Source organism: Dufourea novaeangliae, unplaced genomic scaffold (genome assembly GCF_001272555.1).
Source record: "Dufourea novaeangliae isolate 0120121106 unplaced genomic scaffold, ASM127255v1 scaffold37, whole genome shotgun sequence".
NCBI lineage: Eukaryota > Metazoa > Arthropoda > Insecta > Hymenoptera > Halictidae > Dufourea > Dufourea novaeangliae.
The window spans coordinates 6783-27647 of NW_015373911.1; the positions used below are offsets into that span (position 1 = coordinate 6783).

Here is a 20865-nt window from a genome sequence, read left to right on the forward strand (position 1 = left end):
TCGTGGTATTTAGTACAGTTATTGGAAAATATGGAATATACAGAGTTGTTAACAGTGCACTGTAGCTCTTCGTTTCGGCGCGGCGCAACTAGCATCTTTAAAACTTCCAGGCTGTCTTTTAGCGTGCAGGAACTCTTAATTGTTCCTTGAGTTAGTTTGAACAAAGCGTACGAAATATGCGTATAAAAGTAGTAGGGAAAAAGTATCGGACAAAGGTGCGATATATAAAGAAGAAGCGTTTACCACGTTGACCGCCATACCAATATCCACCAAAATTGTTGCAATATCTTTCTGCCAAAAAAAAAATTATCACTTAAAAAGTAACTACAACATTATATTATCCGAAATCTGCTTCTTAATGAAATGACCTTAACCTTATTGTCCATCATTACACTACAGATTTTATGCTTTTATTGCAAAACACAGTTATATTCCACAAGTGCAGCACATTTTACGTACTTAATATTAAAGTCACAAATGATCAGTCTAATTTGAATGAGTCTAAACCATACTTAGTATACTTTTAATTGGGATGCATTCAACTGAGAAATTATATACAGTGTAGTTTAAAAAGTATTGTTATTTTTTTAAGTTCCAAAAATGTAAACATCAAACTTTACAAAAACAAACTGAAATAGTTCAATCTATACATAAGAATTAATAATTTACTATGAATAAATTTGTTCAGTATAAATATTGAAATATCGGGTGTACACTTTTGGGTACGTTGGTTTACAACTTCCAGTGAAAATACTTTTCAAATATTATTTTAATACTTTATAAAATACATTAACCATGTATTACATATACAGTAGACTCTTTCTTAACTGAGCTCAATGGGACCGGACCTCATATATGCCAAAAAATATGCCAAATATTATTTATCCAGTTAATATAAATGAAAACTAAAACTAATAGCCACTTACGCAATGTCCAATATACAGAGTGGTCCATGCAACTTGTTAACCTTGAATAACTTCTGAAATATACATTGTATGAAAGAATTCTTTATAGAAAAGTTGTATGGTTTGGAGTGGTACATTATGTAATGCATATATTTTTTTGTAAGTGGAGGCGTTTCGGAGATTTGAAGGTTAACTTCGTTTTTTTAAATGAAATGCTATATTTTTTATGCCAAAATATCGAAGAGCGTTAAATTTTAAGTAAAAAAGTACTGATCTTTATTAATCGTAAACCTAATAATTAACGAATAATTTCACTTTGTTTCTTCAAAATGATCTGTGCGTAATAAACGTTGTCACGTAAACTTGGCGGTCTTACAGAAATCTTTGCTGGTATTGAATCTCCAACTTCATATTACACACAAATCATTTTCAAGAAACAAAGTGAAATTATTCGTTAATTATTAGGTTTACTGTTAATAAAGGTCAGTACTTTTTTACTTAAAATTTAACGCTCTTCGATATTTTGGCATAAAAAATATAGCATTCCATTTAAAAAAACGAAGTTAACCTTCAAATCTCCGAAACGCCTCCACTTAAAAAAAATATATGCATTACATAATGTACCACTCCAAACCATACAACTTTTCTATAAAGAATTTTTTCATAAAATGCATACTTTAGAAGTTATTCAGGATTAACAAGTTGCATGGACCACCCCGTATAAAAAAAATACGAATACGAGTCACAGCAAATTTTGCATGTGTGTATTTCAAAATTAAATTCAATGAACGTACCAATTGTATTCACGCTGGATCTCAACGAAAATGTAGTCGGTAAAAGCGGGACCGCAAAAGAGAGAGTCTACTGTAATTAGCATTTCAAACTTTAAGACTGATTAAATATGTAACATGTGTTATACGTATGGGGTAAGCCGATACTTCTGTAAATAGCTGTATGAATATACAAAAAATATAATACAGTAAACATTTTAGTGAAGATTAAATGCATACAGATTTTAATCAACTACGATTTCAATTTCTTGAGAGAAAAAAACCATATCCAAAAAGTAAGGATCCAGAAATATTTTCTTCGATTGTCAAGCAATATTTTTAGACGAAATACAATAAGGAAGTTTGATAGGAAAGTACATATCTAGCTCAACATACACTCAAGCGTTTGTATCTACCTTCAAAGTTTGTGAGTATTCCATACCAAAGTTCCTTTCTATGAAGTCTTAGAAACTCCAGGGTATACTTTTAGAATAAATGAAGTGAACGAATTTACGTAATTTCTCCTTTTGTAATGTTCTTTTATAAAAATGTGAGATTTCACAAACAGCCACTGCCCACGCATCATAATCTCTAGTCAAATTAGTTTCATAAATTCTTTAGCCCCAACCTAAATGTTGTGTCACGCAGATGTGCTGATGCAGCTATGCATGAAACATGTTGAATGCAAAGAATTTTCAAAACGAGATGACTAAAATGATATATGTATACTATTAGGTTGTGCAATAAGTTTGTTCTCGTCGACGGCGGTAAACATTTCGAGAAATGTTATCTAAAACTGTTGCTTTATATTAGCAACGATGGATAAATACATCAGCCAACATATTAAATATTTCATATAAATCAGTTTCATTGTATTGAAGAAAAATTTGGAATGATAAATAAATATAATGTTTGGGTTCCGTTTGAATTTGACCGATCGCTTTTTAATTTGTAATTCTTTGTTAAAGCGGTTCAAAAATAGCCCATTTGTATAACTATTGATAATGTAGTAAGCCAAAAAGATTAGTCTATGCTAGGGCAAACACCTTCAAACATCACCAAAGTTGAACAGTACCCTAAGAAGGTGTTATGTAATGTGTATGATGGAGTCACAAAAGAATACATTATTATGAACTTTTACCACATAACCAGGTAATTAATACTGAAAAATACTGTTCACAACTAAATCACTTAAAGGCAGCAATAGGAGAAAAACGGCCATTACTTGTATCCAGAAAAGAAGTTGTCTTCCAATACGGTAACGCGTAACAGCATACATTTTTAAGGACACGGCAAATAATATTGCAATTTGGTTGGGATATTTTTTACCCCATCCACGATATTCATCAGGCCTTGCTCCATCTGATTTTCATTCATTACGAACATTGTAACATTCTCTCACTAAAAATTCGTTCGGAAACACTGACGAAAAAAAACATGCACTGAATTTTTTTAATAAAGAGAAGCGAACACTCTTACAGGAAAGGAATATTTAAGTTACTTAAAATATGGCAGAAGGTCATAGAACAAATTGATACATACATTAGGTAAGTTTTCTACAAAATTAGTAATACTTAATATTCATATGAAAAAACATGAACGAACTTGCTACGCAATGTAATACAAATGAAAAGCATGTTTAACAAGTTACAAAAGGTTTGCTAACGTTTGGTTGACCCCCAGACGCCATCGTCATCTCGATCGACGTTGTGGACGAAGTGTTGTTACCTGTACTTTTTACCACGGCCGGCCCCCACGTCTTCTTGGGTCGAAACAGACTCCAATCCCTCTGCGGACAATTAAAACGGAAGTGAAATTCTTTGAACAATTGCCGAGCCGAGCTCCGTTCAAACAATTCAGCGGAACTTTCCAGAGTCGTCGTTTCAATCGGTCTGGCGGACCATCAACTCGATGAAAGATTCCATGGATTTTACCGGGAATGCCGTACATAAATTGTTTGCGATCACCGATGAGGATATCAGGAGGAGTTCGAATACTTAAATGGGTTTGATCCTTAAACGTAGTACGATCGTGGAATAATTCATGGAGTGGCTGGTCCGCCCTTATAAATGTATGTTGCGGCTGGAATATATAAATCTTGGCACCGGTAATGTAACATAGGAGTCATGAGACTCTAACGGGAAGAGAGTGGCTCGTTGACGAAAGCAAATAATAGAGCGTACTCGCTAAGAAACGCGTATTTGAAAAATCCCCTCTTATATTAACGTCAGCTGCCATTTCAGACTTCTCGCCCTGCGAAGTTTATTATACATACTACGACAAACACTGTAACGAAAAACAAGTTTATGAAGAATTTCGAGTGAGCAAATTTTGAACGGTTGCAGATTAGGTAACCGAGATTTAGAATTAATGTAAAACTTTTCACAGATTAACAATGAGGAGAAAAGAAACAGAGTCTGTCAAATTGGGTCACTCTTTAGGTAATGTTAGTTTATTATGTTAAGAGCATTCCTCGAATTTTGTATTTATAAAGGAGTATTTGAAGTTATTTTTCACATAATTTCGGAAATTGTTAAATATTTCAAATCAATACGTAATTGTTTATTCATCAACCTCAATGGAAATATGGTAATGCTGCAACGTTTAAGTAAAGGTGCGTATATACAAAAGCGTTTAATTGAAATATGTTTATATATTTCTGATAGATATGGGTTTTGACTGTCTCTTTAACCGTCATTTCCATGCAACGATATCACAGATGTTTCAAGAAAGATATAGTTTCAGCAGAAAGCTATTATGTAAGTTGGTGTATGTATATAAGATATCGTTTTTACAAATGAAATTTTAACCACACGCAGATCCCTTAATACAGGCCTGGCCAAACATCAGCCACGATGACTCTCGCGTCGCCCGCGGGGCAACCGGGCCGAGGGGGTGATACTGGGGGTACGACCTCCTTTCGCGGTCGGCCCACGAGAAGACAATATTCTTATATATTCGAACTATAGACAATAAAATGCATGAAACTACTGTTTCAATATATGTATGTGTTCGGAGACTTTTCGAAGAAATCACCCGTGATGTCGGACAATGGAAATAGAAATAGAATCAGCGGAAAGACAAACCACAATGAAATCGATAAAGTTAATATCGATACAAAAGCATCGTGGTTTCGAAAAGCAAGAGGTTGACCCGCACTACTTTCTTCACGGGACGCGACGCGGTTGTCTTCCTTTTCGTTTGCCAGGTCATATCTCCGGAAACCGCACAAGTAGTTTCAAACTGTGCAGGGAGTCGAAAACAGGGAGAAAGGAGATAAGAGTAATAGTAAATTTATCGAGTAACACAAAGCGGAAGCGGTCAAGAAGGAGGTAGAAAGTACGGCAGAAATAGGTTCGATCCGAACGATGGAGCGCGGACAAAACTTTTCGTTTCAAAGTACGATTACCTACGTACCATGGAAAAACTTGTATTAAGACGTTCGAAGTTCTTGAGATTGTAAGGGAAAAGGGAGGGCACTTTTAAAGCGTTGCACAACCGCCAGGAGGTAACCACCGCCGGACACTACACAGCTCCTAAAAAAATTTGCAATTCGTCGATCGTTCAAATATTACCAGGATACCGCATAATTATCCAGTATTTGCATATTTCTGTAATGAAAATTCAAGTGGCCGCATTTCCTAATTAAAAATTACTACGGTAACTATAAATACATGTAGAACTATTAACTTATTATTAAGTGTAGGTCATAAAATTAAATTATACTTTTTTAGTGAGTTCTATGAATCTGGAAATAATCTCGGATTGAGATTTTACATGATAATTACTGTTCAAATTGTACCGAGTTCCGATGTTACATTTTAACAGAAGTTGTAACCAAAATAAAACAGTAGCGAAGCATACCTATATGTGTAATTTTGTTTGTTACAACATTCGACAGAAATTGATCAATATATAATATAATTTATTTAGTGCCTATTCGGGCGCACCTAATTGAAATCTACTTTGACCCTTTTTCAATTACCCGCATCATTAGTAGACTTGACACATTGCCGTTATGTAGATGAAGGTATTAAATTACAAAATGAAGTCACTCAAAATTATTGTTAATTAAATTATTTTACTATTATCTCAAATTATAGAAAATGTGTGATATCATGCTTCAAAACAAAAATAATTAAATTCGTGTATGTTTCGGAATGAAAATGTAAGAGACGCGTTCGTCAAAAGTAAATAGGATAGGGCGCTCTCGCACCATCCTACGAACCTGTCAACGATTGCGTGCGCTCAACGCCGATTTGCTAGTTTCGTCCCTGAATTTCGCGATCCTGTTGCGTTAGAGCGCGTGCGATAACGTATTTACGGAATCTGCGCAACTCTGTTCGAACTATCGATTATCCATCGATATTTTCGCGGTGATCGATATTCTTGGAACCAATCCGGCGCTTCTTTGAAAAATCCTAAGGAATTTTGAACTAAAATCAGTAGAAACTTCGCTGCTCACCGGTCATTCTGTCGTGAACCTTTGTAGTAATCGCAGATCTTAACAAACTTATCATTTTTCAACTCGTGCGTCAATTATCGCAACACCACAAGTGTTATATTTAGCGCTCTCACCGCTCGAGTATAATTCGTATCGATAGTCGGCGATTAGTGTAAATGATTTTCGTGATCGCCTGGATTTTTCGTGTACGGCACTCTCGATCATAACTTCGCGGCTCTCCAGTGCCCACCGAGTGTAATCGTGTTTTCGTGAGACATTGTTAAGATTCTCAACAATAAACTATTCCGGCTAAACTCCGGTGTGTTTTTTCGCTGCAACACCACCTTCACTGCGTATCCTTTTCAGCATAGAACTAGCTATCCTAGGGCGGTCGTTGAAATCCAATGATCGACTCGGTCCACGATAAACTCACAACATAAACAGTGTAATTAAACAGGAAATAATTTGTCAATGAATATAACTTTTCTTGTTACGTACAAGGGAGACGCCAATCACTTTTTTTGGTAAACTGAACTTGGTGTAGAAGAAGATGGCGGCTATGTTGAAAATTGAGAGCTTTATGTAATTTTTTTAATAGCATAGACTGAATTAAGTAAACTGTTTTTTTAACATTCGATTGCCAGGAAATTTTTAACACTATTATACCTGTTAAATCATTATTATTATTACTATTACATATCTGGACCCCAGAGTTAGACTGCATAGTCCACCTTTTTTTTAACAATGGCATTTTGCATGTTTTTTGCATCTTCCCACTATTTCCGATGGTAAAAATTATTTCGGTCTAAGTTGTTAAGTTTTTAATACAATAGTGTAACTAATGATATTGACTCCATATCATCTTCCAGGTCGAACAGTATAAAATCCATCACATAGAGGACTTAATGCACTGTTCACCATTCCTATATATTGAGACTTGTTATAAGTCCAGTCAATAGTTCGGAGGTAGTGATTGTTTCTCATTAAGTTCTTACCGAAGGGTTCTAAAGTTTCAAGGTTATTGAACGCCTTCGATTTTCTATCCCCTAACGTTTGGTAAGTGTAGCTTAATATACTGTGCCGCACAAAAATGAAACATTTCGCAATACGGATATTCCTCATGCAAACACAAATCGAAAAGTTCTTTACAGTTTTGTAATCTTAAGCTCCATTTCAGAGATATTAGCAGTTAAACGAACTCCAATCAGCTGAGCGGTGGGCCACACGTACGCGTAGCACAGTCAAGAAGTAGAGGCCAGTGACTTGAATCGTGCGTTTCTTGATTGTATCTACACCAGGGGGTGGAAACTGAGATAGACACTTCCGGTATAGTATTTGAAAGCGGATGTAAATGGTTTCATATTTGAGCGGCGATGTTGATTGGCTGTTTGGGCTGTATGTTGCGTGCGCATGTATGGGCACCTCGCGCTGTCTAGCATTAAGTTAAAGTGTTAAGAAAGTTGGGGTTAATTATTGTTGTTGACCGCTGTTAAGTATGTCAGTTTTTGATGTAAGAGGATGGTTAGACTCTGGCTGTCAGAGGCCGAAATTTATTAACCACCCAGGCATCTAAAATTTTAGTAAGGCATCACTCCACAGATCTCAAGGTATCATGAATGTGCAACCATTTATAGCAAATGTGATAAGAAGAGCTAGTTTTGTGCAAAACTAATGTGTTTAACTTAAAATGTTAGAATATATTTTAACTTATATTATGTAATGTATGTGTCAATTACCGAATCTCCCACTACTCATATTTTTACAATTGTAATTACATATATAAAGTGTAATGTATGTAAAAAATATTGATGGTATTTAATTTAATTATTATAACGTTCACATACCATCATTATTTGTTATATACATTTTTGTTAGTATCAATAGCTACATCTTTTATTTCACATTTAAGCACGCACGGTGCATATGCATTCAAATTTAGCGGTATTTAACCGCCATATTGGAATTTTAGTTCCGCTGAAAGTTTCATATTTTAGATGGCGTTCAAAACACTATCCCACCGCTTAGCATGGGAGTTTACATCCCTTGATCTACATGTAAGTACGAGTGAGTTCGTTTAACTGCTAATATTTCATAAATGGAGCGTCAGATTACATAACAGTATGGGACTTTTGAATTTGTATTTGCATGAGGAATATGTATGTTGAGGATTAACCCATCTTTTTGGGACACCCTGTACATATTATGTATAGGGAGGGGCAATAAATATGTCCACTTTGAATATTGCCGTTATTTGTAATAATATGAAAAAATGTTATATACAACACTTACACGGTATAGAGGGAGGCATATTGTGACACAAACATTTTCTGCGTGGGTGAATGCATAGAGGAGATTTCAAGGCCATTTTTTTTAATGGAATGCTATGTTTTTTTATATCGCGACGTGATAGCCGGTGTTGAGACGACATCAGCGAGCTATCAGTGAAGGTCATGTAAGGTCCAGTGTGGTAGTAAAATAAACTTTCTTACATTACAGGAGATGCTCGAAGTGGTGACCGTTTGCGTTAATGCAAAGTTGCAATCTTCGTATCGCTGCATCGCGTGCATGTCTTATCGTTTCTGAACTTATTCTAGCACATGCTGTATTATTTCATAGGGGACTTTATTAGAAAATGTACCACTAAACGTTCACCAAATGATGTGGTTACAGCACGACGGGTGATCAGCACATTATGCTCGGAGAGTAAGAGATGCACTGAACGAACTTTACCGAAATAAATGGATAGGACGTGGAGGATTAGTTTCTTGGCCACCTCGTTCTCCAGATTTAACCCCATCAGATTTTTTTCTCTGGGGAGCATTGAAAAATGCTGTTTATCAAGAAGTACCGACTACACCAGAAAATATGAAACAACAGATAATTGCAGCATGTGCTAGAATAAGTTCAGAAACGATAAGACATGCACGTGATACAGCGATACGAAGACTGCAACTTTGCATTGACGCAAACTAGCCACAGAATGCGATGGCAATGTAGAAAATTAAAATAACTGTGCAAGGTGCACTGAACGTATAATACACAAGTCAGTTTGCGTAAATTATCTGAACGTGGAAACGTGCCTCAAATAGAATAAAACAACTCAGTTCATTTGTGCAATATCGCATGCGCAAGTCAGTTTGCGCCAAATTATTTGAACGTATAAAACGGTCCTTTAGACAGGTCTGACCTTTTAACATAAACGTGGAATTACAACATCCGCGATAGGTTTAGGAAATCTAGACATCGTAAACTGTCAGGCAGTAAATACCAAGCATCCCCTTTATTGCACCGAAAAAGGAACGCTTCCAAAAACGCAGATGTTATGGTCGGGCACCCTATCTTAAGAGATCTTTAATAAAACTCGGTCACCGTCGGAATCACCGTATGCTTTAAAGAGCACTCAAGGGGGGCGGGGGCGGTCCGTTTCGACCAAAAACGTATCGTAAAAACACAGAGCCGTTTGCATAATAATCCCCCCCCCCCAGTTTGTCGAGCATTATTCCAGCAGATATCTCGATTCAGCTTGTATCCCCGCCACTTCTCCCATAAACCCCATGATTTGATGGCACGCAATTGTCAGTAATCGCTTCGTTCGAATTAATGCGCTTATTCTACGTAACGATAGAAATTCATGGTGATTTAGTGGCGTCATTATTACCGCTGCTGTAACAAACTTACCGGTCCTTTCCACAGCTGTCGGATGAAAAAGAACGGCATCGGGACGATGGTCGACAAGCCGATCAGTATTCCAATCGCGTTCGCCCAGTCAGGGAATATGTACGTGCCATAATAACCCAACTGGTACTTAGATATTTGATACACGAACACCCCCTATGGAGAGAAACAAAAACAGGAGAAAAAAAATACATTGATGGTTATTTCTTCCCGTGAATTCCTCGGGAGAGCAGTAATCTTACGGTACACCGGCCAATTAGGAATTTGATATTTTTAATCGAAAGAAACACCACCGTGTTTTCCCCAGAGCGTGATTGTAACTAGAGCGATTTAAGCCTCGGTCGGAATGAAAAATTTCAACCTTTTCATCGATAACCAGGTTTAATACCAATCGATTCGAATCAATTGATACGCGTAAATAAACTTTCTTCCTCGGTTCACGTGGAAATTTTATGCTAAGTTGATTGCCCAGTTCAACCCTTTGCGAACGAGAATTTTCTTAAATATCGAGGATTTTTTCGGTATTGAACGAAATTATGAATTGATAATACGTAAAAGTAATCGTCAAACATACGCTTATTGGGTCTCGTGTAATGTAATTGTTTGTTTCCGGTACAGAGTTCATTTTTTGCAAACATTATTGCATTATATAAAGTGAAGACCTGAATACGTAAAGTAAGGCATAGAATTATTTAAGTATTTACAATTGTATGCCTATTATACCAGGCATTATTTGAAGCTGGAGTAATATAGAACAGTATACTATAGCATAGTATAGAACAGTCTGATATAAACAAGTTTTAAATTAATGTTATACTAACAAGAAAGTCAAACATTGTCGTTCTATGAGTTTATTCAAACACTGCTGACTAAATATGTTAAACTGAAAATGATATAAAACGCATTTACTACACAGTGGAATGCCAAAGATGAAAAAATGGATACATTTCGATAGTGAATAAATTAAATCTTTCTGACACATAATATATTGTTTCATAAACAATTCAAAAAGTTAGTTGCCACTGAAAAAATGAGAAGAACAAGAAGTGGAAATGAAAATGAAAAAGTGAAAAAAAAAGATGTTAACACTTCATTTGTATATGTACAATAGAGTGACTCCATTTTAAGGAAGAATGGATAAATATTTCAAAAATATTTCAGCAAGTGACTGAAGATATGGAAAAGTTGTTTCTACAAATTTTTTTTGTTACAGAGGACCACACTACATAGTCTTATAGTCTTTCTGTAGGTTGCAGTGGTAGGAAAAAGTTCAAGACTTGATTTTGTTAAATAAAATGCCACACTTATTTGTAGTATGATTACATTTTTGGAAACGAATTTAAGGAGGTAAATTTACTAAGTTACGACTTTTTATAGAATGGAATTACATCACTAATGCTTTTTACAACCTTCGATAGGATAGAAGTACATCAAGGGTAACGTTTGTGAAATTCTTCACTAACAGAACTAACTCTACCTTTTCCTTCGCTATGAAGGTCATTGTATTTAGATTTTCACGACATTGAACAACGATCTTACACGGACTTTTATGCATCGATACTAAAAGTAATAAAAATTTAGGTAAATATTTGGAATAGGGGAGGCAGTACCGATAATCTTGATCTGAAAATATGCTGTCAAGATCACCCTCCTGAATGACCTTCAGAATGCTTTAGCCATCGCTCGTTTTTTATTAAAAAGTTATAAATAAAAAAAGTTCAATATATAGTAGTTATTTTAAGTATTGAAGGGCTCCAATGACCTTGACTTTGACACATGTCGTCAAGGTTACCACATTTGTTAAGAAGTTATAACCAAATAAGTTCAATTTTACCTAGTATAAACATTATATTATTACCATATTTGCTTGGGCATAATTGCGTGGGCGGGGGCAAGGATCCAACTTCATTTCTGATTAAATTAAAGTGAGCTTTGATTTAGATTTAGTCGAATTTATTTTTAAACGGCAATATAAGTATTCAGATCGTAATGTAAGTTTTTCAAAATGATGCCACATTGATATCCATCGAATGAAAATAAAAGCAAATAAATTTATTATGAATACTAATTTCTGAAATTCTTAATTATACGGTAAATCTTCATGAAATGCATAGGGGCACCCCTCCTCTGCATCTCCAGAAAAATCTAACCCAGACCTAAACGTAACAGACCTGACCTAAGTTATTTTTCTGGCCGTAAGTATACGAGGGAAAAGCGGGACGTGATCGACTGAGGTCCATTCTTTTCACTGCGATGATCAATTCGATTCGTGCGGGGGAAAGAAATTATGTTATCGATTTGATCGGCTGCTTTAAATCAGTCCGTATCTCATAGACGCGGCCCGTAATCGACGGTAGAAAGAGTAGCCGGCCGATTGAGTGGCGTGATCATTTATTTCGGTATGACTCGTAATCGCTAAAATGGAACATGACAGGGGTTTAAGCCCCGTCGCCTTGTTCCAGGGGAGGAATAAAAAGAGCCATAGATGGGAAAGACGTATGTCCCGTATACCCCACGTAACTTTCTGGTTATTATCGACTACTGTTACGTGTGCCGGACGTTAACAAGTTAATGTTTATAATATCGACGGCTATATCTGTCGCATGTAGACACGAGTAACACTGAGTTTTCGAGGAATTTTTAAAATACGAATATCGGACAGAATAAATTCGATGGAGTCTCGTGAAATTTATTGACGTTGAAATAAATGTAACGATAAATTTTAAACTATGCACATCGTTTGGAAATAGCCTACGGCTGTTGTCTTGTGTCTACCGCATTCCTTTAAAAGGATATTCCCATTTCGAAGAGTCGAAGCATTGATTTTTTTTTATTCTATTTTCTTAGGGTATGACGTTTCGAAAATGCGTACCTAAAAGACAACGTACCATACTTTACATTACCATATATTACACTACCATGAGAATGAAAATGACGAACAGAATTGTCTGAACTATTACTCGAATCATAGAAATTAATTAAGCTTTTACTTGCACTTTCATGCTTGTGTTTGAAAGAAACAGTTACGTTCTTTTGCGCAGAACTTACATATATTTATTATTTTATACTGTTTATTATTACCTCCAGAACATTAATCGATAGAAATACTTAAAGGGATCTTTATAGGACGAAAAGACAAACTATTTGTTAACTGACAAGAATTTTTCTTCGCAAGATAACTAAACATATTCTGTTAGACTGTAAACATTTAAAGCAACTAATAAAAGAGAAGAACGCTCCGTCGTAACATTCGAAACAACATCTACGTCAATAATAAGAGTTTACAATATGTTAATTACACTCAAATAGTTTTTGCAGGACAAAAAAATTTAGATTGTAGTTTATTATACAGTAATTTCGTGTTGTATGCAACAAACTCGGGTCCGCTTCGTTGCATTCAGCACGATGTGGAAACGTTTTCAGCACCTTACAATGCAATTTTTTGCTTGAAACTCGAGCCTCGACAGCTTGCCTATGTAGAGTTCCGAACATAGAAAAGGATAAGCGATTGAAACACAGAGAGAAAGCTTCTGTTTCCACTCGACTCGACTGCGTGGCCCGCCTATGATGCTCTCGCCGGCCAATGACTACATGATTACATTGTGGCCGTCTGCGGCTCGTGTTATCTTACTCGGTCTCGGGATGTCTCGTACGTTCTTTGTCGTACCGTTTAATTTAGGCCAATCGAGGTGATCCAGTTAAGGGGGGAAACTCCGTGGCCCGTGCGCTGTCTTCGCGTAGCAAATACACAAACCCAACTTGATGGTAACGGGAAACAAAATTTATTTGTGGGTACTGCCGCTAGATGTCGTATTATCAAGCCGTCCCAAATATCGATTATGTGTTTCCGCTGGCGTCCGATTGTTTACATTCGCGCTTCGATCAATTCGAAGTTGGCCCCAAAGGAGTCTCCCCCCTTAATTTGATTCGTCAACAGCGGCGTGCCGAGCATAAAAATGAAGCGCTTGACAAGTTCCACGGTCCCCTTCCGCAGTGGTAGGGATGACGATATAGGATTCATCGAGTCAGTCTCGAGTTGCATTCAACACGGGATTCCTGTACCTATGAAATATTGTCTTAAATATGGAACTAATAATATTGTTGTATTGTCTATTCTGAAGGATTCATACAGTAGAGCCTCCTATCTCCGAACGCCCACTATCCGAGTACTCTAATATTCCAACGTTCTACTATCCGAACCTTCTATTGTCCAAACGGAGTACCTCCTAACAACAGATGCATTCTCCAGGTGCAAATTTGTAATGCTTACATACAATGCACAATATAATGTCTTCTGTTCAATTGAATTCTACGCAGATACTTATATTGAAAAATCTCTGTAATTTAACAACCAAAAAGATGTGAAATCCATAATTATCTAAGCAAACTTCTTGATGTCGATTCAAACAAATGAAGTTTACAATCAGAAAAGTGAATGTTCTATTATCCGGAAATTTATGTTTCCTTGTTAGTTCGAATACGGGAGGTGAATTTTTTATACTACTGTATGTGAATTTTGCGTATGTCACATTTTCCGATTCAATGAAGCAGATATATTTCAAGTACTCAAGTCATGCGACGCACTCTCTCGAAACACGTAGAAAAAAGGGAAAGGAGAGGATAGGAGGAGCAGTTGTGCCTCATTAAAGTGATCATCCCCTCGGGCGAGTGTCATTCCAAGCACGCACGGGGCACAAAGGATACGCCCGTCAATGTAGCTTTAGATTTACAATTGTGACGAAAGAAGAAACACAAAATGAGAATAGACTAGACGTCCTAAAGTTAAACTATCTGCTTTGTCCGCATGTGCTATGAGTAGTTATGAAATTATGGTCCGGTTAATGGCTGCAATTCGATTGTATCTCGTCTTTTCACTGAGAGGCGTGTAATTTTATTTCATTACTCTTTACGGCATATTTTTGCATATGTTTATGTTACCGCCCGCAATAAATACGCGTTGCCATTATTATAAAACCGACAGCGTTTTCTTTATGCCTTAAATTATAATAAAAGAAAGAATACAAAATATATCAACCCTTATGGTACTTTATAAATTTTTCGGGTACCGTCCAAAAATACTTTGAAAAATATGCGATTTTAGAGGTATTTGTTAGCGTCAATATGTTTTAAGTTGAGTTGAAGGCGAATGACCCGCCGCTCATTCACCGTTGGAGAGTCTATGGTAGAGTTTTGGATTGTGTGCGGTCTTGAAAAAGGGTGAATGAGACTAAATAGATCTGGCGTCGCATGGTGGTCGCGTCTTTCGGCTGTCGGTGACGTAGAGGGTTGTTTATGTGAATCAGATGAGTCAAAGTTAGAGATGGCAGACAGCCCGACGTTGCGTTACATTAAGAATAAGGACATAGCTCCTAGAGGATCTGGCCACGGAGTGGGGAAGGAAGCGACGCCTTTTGGTAAGAGGACTGTGATTGACCCCACGGTACATACCCCAGAATCTCTAAGGAATACAGATCTCATCTCAATAAAATCGAAGCAGTGGCAGAAAGTTTCTAACATATCTATTAAAACTAACATATTTCTCTTAAAAATGAAGATATTTTCACGTTTCCTTTATATTATTGTAAAATGTATGTAGTACTATATAAACTTATTTTATAACAATAAAGACTTATTGCATGTGTTTATCGAAAATGGAAAACTGATATATCGGATTAAGCTATTTTTCGGAATACCCACAAAGCCGATTTATCGGCTCTAAGGTATGAAAATGGTTAATACATGGGCCGTTATTTTTGAAAGTGGAATAACTCCATTTTGTAAGATTTTATTCTTCTAAGATACGCTCCTGTTATGAGATTCCCGTGTGTCGCACCCGAATAGCGACGGGGCTGGCGACGAACAAAGGCGCGACTGTCAATGTTTTCGCTTGACGACGATGTCAACGGGGGAAGCGCGTCGAAGGAGAGATTCATGGTGTGACCGGAACGACGCGTTGTCCGGCTCGCTGCATTTCCTAATAAACGGATCCTTTTTTTCTCGTTGCGTATACGTGTCGTTTATTTTTTTAAACCTTTATCCAACAGCCTACAATTTTTACACAAAAATGAGCTAAAGTTAATAGATTCAGTTACACATAGATGACTTCTCTTCATGTTTATAATAACAAATTCAATACAGTGTCATATTCTCATGAATGAGTTAAAAGAAGTTTGTCAAATGGAATTGTATAAATGGTTTTCTTGAAAGTGGTATAAGTCCACTTCTAACAACGACGATATGATGAGTTTATTGTATTAGATACCCCCTGTTCCCCACGCATATTACAAGAAACTTTCGGCGAAGCAAAATGATTAAAATATGACTAGAAGTTATTGATATCAAGTTTACATTATCTTTTTATTAAACTGATTATAATAAAATTCTCAAAACTGTACATATATCCAATGAATATATTTTTACACTCGATAATATACCTTTATTGCTTTTATTATAACTATTATTCTTTATGTTCCAAAACTATATTTCAGAAAAGATTACTTCAATTGAAATACATATATATTTAAATTTGGTACTAGTCAAGTTTTTGGAAATTTATTATTTTTGAAAGTGATGTATGTCTATTTGTGGTTAACAAAAACATTGTTTTACTTATTTATAGAAATGATTCCGTAATAAAGTTAATAATGTCTGTAATCTTAAAAGCGTAGAACAAGCTTATTAGTGTTTAATTATATGTTTAAATAGAGTTTTTTTTTATTTTTCTTGGGATAATTGACAATTTATTCATAAAAACATTTGGTAAATTGGTACAGCGATTTGAAGTAATAGCTTGTTGGGCATATTCCCAGAGGTTCATGCCCTAGCGTTAAATACATTTATTCATTTTATCTATATTATATCTATTCACATTTATTCATACTTTTTTGTATGTCCTATGTAGTTAGTCAAGTCATTGGGATGTTTCTTCTTCTTTAGTCTCCTCGGAATGATTGTAGAATATAAGTTGTTTGCTAGGAGATTTGGGTGGTCTTCTACTCTCATCTTATATCTTGCAACACTACGTGTTATTGCATTTTCAACTGTTTCTACATCGAGATCTTTCCTAAGTTTCTCGTTTCTAATATACCACGGACACCACGGAGCATCTACTACCGTGCGGAGGATTGTTGATTGTAGAGATTCTAGTTTTTTAATGTTACTCATGGCTGCAGTACCCCAAAGCTCGATCCCGTACGTCTAGATGGGTTTAATAATAGGTTTGTATAAGAGAAGTTTACTTGTTGGATTTAGTTGTGAATTTCTTCTTGTTAGGTAGCCCATGTTTCTTCTTTTTATTTTAATCTGCTCTACATTTTTCTGGATAGGGTGTTTCTACGTTAATTTTTTTTCTAGATACATGCCTAGATATTTTACAACTGTAATTTGGGGTATGATTTTGTTGTTTAGAGATACACTGGGTGATTTTTGCTTTTTTAATGTAAAGGTGATATGTTTGGATTTTTCTTCGTTCACTTTTATTGTCCATTTTAAGAACCAGACTTGTACAGAGGCAGTATTAGCATTGTCGTGCGTTGCTATAATAGCAGTGTCGTCGGCAAATGTTGAAAGAGAAATATCCTGAGATATGAGTATATCAGCGGTGTAGAAGTTATAGAGACTAGGTCCTAAGACACTTCCTTGTGGAACACCAGAGTTTATTGAGTACTGTTTGGAATAACTGGCCTACACTTTGACTACAAATATTGTATTTGATAGGTATGATTTAATGAGGTAATAATATGGACCAGGGAACTTGTCTGCAATTTTAAACAGTAGTTCTTTGTGCCAGACCTTGTCGAAAGCTTTCTTGATATCTAGGAATATGACTGAGCAGTATAACTTTTTTTCAAGGCAAGTAATGATGGTATTGACTATTCTATGCGCTTGTTAGATTATAGAATGTTTATTTCGAAATCCAAACTGATGGTCAGCTATTAGCTTTTTTGACGAGATAATTGACTTCAGTCTGTTGAGTATTATTCTTTCCAGTATTTTTGACATGTTTGGTAGCAGTGAGATTGGCCTAAATGAGGCCGGTGAATGCACATCTTGTCCTGGTTTTGGTATTATTATCACTTGAGCTATCTTCCACTGACTGGGGAAGTATTTTAATCGCAGAACTGCGTTGAAGATGATTGTAATCAGCCTTCTTGCTTTAAGAGGAAGTTCTTTTATAATTTTTCCAGTGATCTATTATGGCTAGGTGTTTTCTTTAGTTGTATGCTTGTTATGATTTTTTTTATTTCTTTAAGCGTAGCTCTGGGAATTTCATTATTCCCTTCTTTCGTTATTGGTGCGACAATGTTACATGTTTGGTCTACCAAGTTTGAAGTGTCTTCTACTGAATAGGGACGAAAAACTTTGGCTGAGTGTTCTGCGAATGCAGCTGTTTTTTCCTCGCTGAATTTGGACCATTCGCTGTTTACTTGTCTAATCGTTGGCATTGAACCTATTGGACGTTTCAGCTTTTTTATCGCCTTCCAGAGTAAGTAGTCAGTATCGCTCGACGGGGATAATTTGGAGCTATAATTGTAGAATTTCTGGTTATTCAATTTTTGCAGTGTGTCTTTTAAATACTTGCTTGCTGCGTTCAATAGTTTTTTGTTATACTGGGTTTTCTGTTTTTGCCAATTGCTTTTGAGTTTCTTTTGTTCTTTATTTTCTGTACTTTGTAGTTAGGGTACAGTTTTATGGAAATAGTTGGTGTATTTGGTGGGGTAGCTTCTGAGGCAGCGTTATTGATAGTTTCATTAAGATCATTGATTACAGATTCTATTTGGTTGGGAGTCTTTAGGGATATCTTGCAATTCAGTTTCTTTTCTATTTCACTTCTAAATAGATCCCAGTCGGTTCTATTGTTGTAAATTGATAGTAAGTTGTGCGTAGATACTGGTTTTTCCTTATATTCTATAATAACAGGAGAGTGATCAGAGCTTAGGTCCAGGCAAGATTAAGAAACCACATGAATTTTATTTATGCTTTTAGAAATAGCAAAGTCGATAAGGTCCGGTATCTTTTCGTTTGCTTGGGATCAATAGGTAGGATCGCCTGTCGAGGTGACGTCAAAGGAGAATTGGTGTATTGCCTGTACGAGACACCTACTTCTAGGATTTGTAGCTTTTAAGCCCGAGTACCAGTTTTTTTGCATTAAAATCGCCTCCTATTAAATACGGAGGATCAAGGAAGAGAATGAAATCTGTGTATTGTTCTTCAGTTATTTTAAATCTCGGCGGGTTTGTTACGCTGCCTTTTGACAGCGTAACGCGACCACTCCAAATTCGAGCATGGAGCGTAGTACGTATGGAACCGGATCGCCCTCTGCGCTGCAAAACGTCGCTCGTACACGCACTCGCGGACACACGAGCGCTCCTAGAGGAATCCCGAGAACTTGCGAACATTTGAATAGCGACTAACCGCGTCTTTTACCACGCCGAGCAACTACGCACAATTACAGGGCCGTGGCGAGCGTGAGGCGACACCCGACTCCTGAACCGTTTTCCCCCACCCCGATCAGGAGTCGATATTGGATATTTGGGATAAAGGTCTCCTGCCCTACGAGAGGACCACACCGTCAAACAACGGTGGAGGAGCCAACCTCGTGAAGCGACCGGTCGACTGGAGAGTCGGCAAACACCAGTACCAACGGAATAGGACCATATTGGCAGTGACCGGCGCCTCCCTCTGCAAAAGACTCTCAACGGAGGTGGCTGCGGGAGAGACCCAGCATTGAGGAGTACAGGCGCGTCCAGGGGACTAAGCGCCGTACTTCAACCCGACTCCAGGGGAGTCGGGATTATTGGCGGAGAAGACCTCAGGGCCCGAGGAGTTTCCGGAAGCGCGGCGTCCCTGAAGACCGGCGAATACTCCAGGGGAGATTCGCGGCGGGGGCACGGGGAACGGAACGGTAGTGTAGCGGGACAAAGGGGAGTACCGTCGAACGTTGCGGCCGATTGCCGAAAACCGCGGCTTTTCATTCGATTCCTAGCGAGTTTAGTTAGCGAGCGTGCGAAGTAACTGAGATACCTGTCAACTAGTCTTGTGTGTCTGTTGAGTGTTCCCAGTGAGAGTGAGCGAGCGAGGACCCGGCGACAACGGGACGAGAATCTGTTAACGGTAAGCCATCCATTCTATCTCGTGTGATTCTGTAACTGATTGCGATAAAGTAGAGTCGCTTAACATCGGTCATCTTCTCACCCTCTGTGAGAAATGGCGAATTCGCGAGCACGACCGCGAGTAGCGGGCGGGCGGATTCCCACTGGGTTCCTCAAACCGTAGCGTACCGTACATATCATCTAGCGGAGGCGCCGTAATCGAATCATTGGTTGTTTAGTTTATATCGCGACGTGTACCGAATTTTCGGATCAAAACTGTTATGGAGTTTGTTATCGTTTACCACCTATTGTTAGCGTTACCCTCCAGGGTAGGCGCGTGGCGTTAATAAACGTCTCATTTAACGCATAACGATTTCTAGTCATTCGCGAACCGCCTCCTGCCGTGAGGAACATCTCCGCATCCCACTTGCGAACCTGGACCCTTGTGCGTGCTAGCCGGCGATCGTCACTCTCTCGTAGTCTCAATCCGGCGTATATCTCGGAGGTATCGGAAGTCCTACCCGATATCGGCACTCGAGGAATGCCGGGCGTTCAACTGGTGGAGGCGCGGATAGTTGCGGAGACCGAGAGAAGGGCTTTGTTCGCGGTGGACCACGGCCACACGGCTGTCCGGGACCCGAAAATTAAATTCCACGTAACATTATAAAATACTTGGTCTTCTTATTGGTGCATTACAGGTATGTTAACTGCGTGGTGTGGGCGACGCGTGTTCGCGATTGGAAAGCCTCGGGCATCTTCGGCGTCACGTGACCGAATAGGGGTACAATCGGGCGTCCTGCGCGTGCACGTCACACGATCGTGACCGTCTTTAAACGCAAGTAGAACAGTTATATTCTAAGTGGATCTATTGTAATTGTGCGTATCGACTTTACATTATTGTCCGCCACTGCGTTGCTACTTTATAACCACGATTCTATAGGTCATGGGCCTCGGATGTAACGTTTATTCTTTAGATCGGA

General features: G+C 37.6%; 1 protein-coding gene across 1 annotated transcript in view; it reads right to left on the reverse strand.

Moving 5' to 3' along the window:
* Window positions 1-3314: 3314 nt before the first annotated feature.
* Window positions 3315-20865, reverse strand: part of LOC107194203 (sodium- and chloride-dependent glycine transporter 1-like) — a 79170-nt gene continuing 61619 nt past the window's right edge. Inside the window, exons 9-10 of the mRNA XM_015583792.1 lie at window positions 9798-9950; window positions 3315-3464 (exon numbers count right to left, since the gene is read on the reverse strand). Coding sequence (XP_015439278.1) covers window positions 3315-3464; window positions 9798-9950 — 303 coding nt within the window. The remainder of the gene's footprint in view (window positions 3465-9797; window positions 9951-20865) is intronic.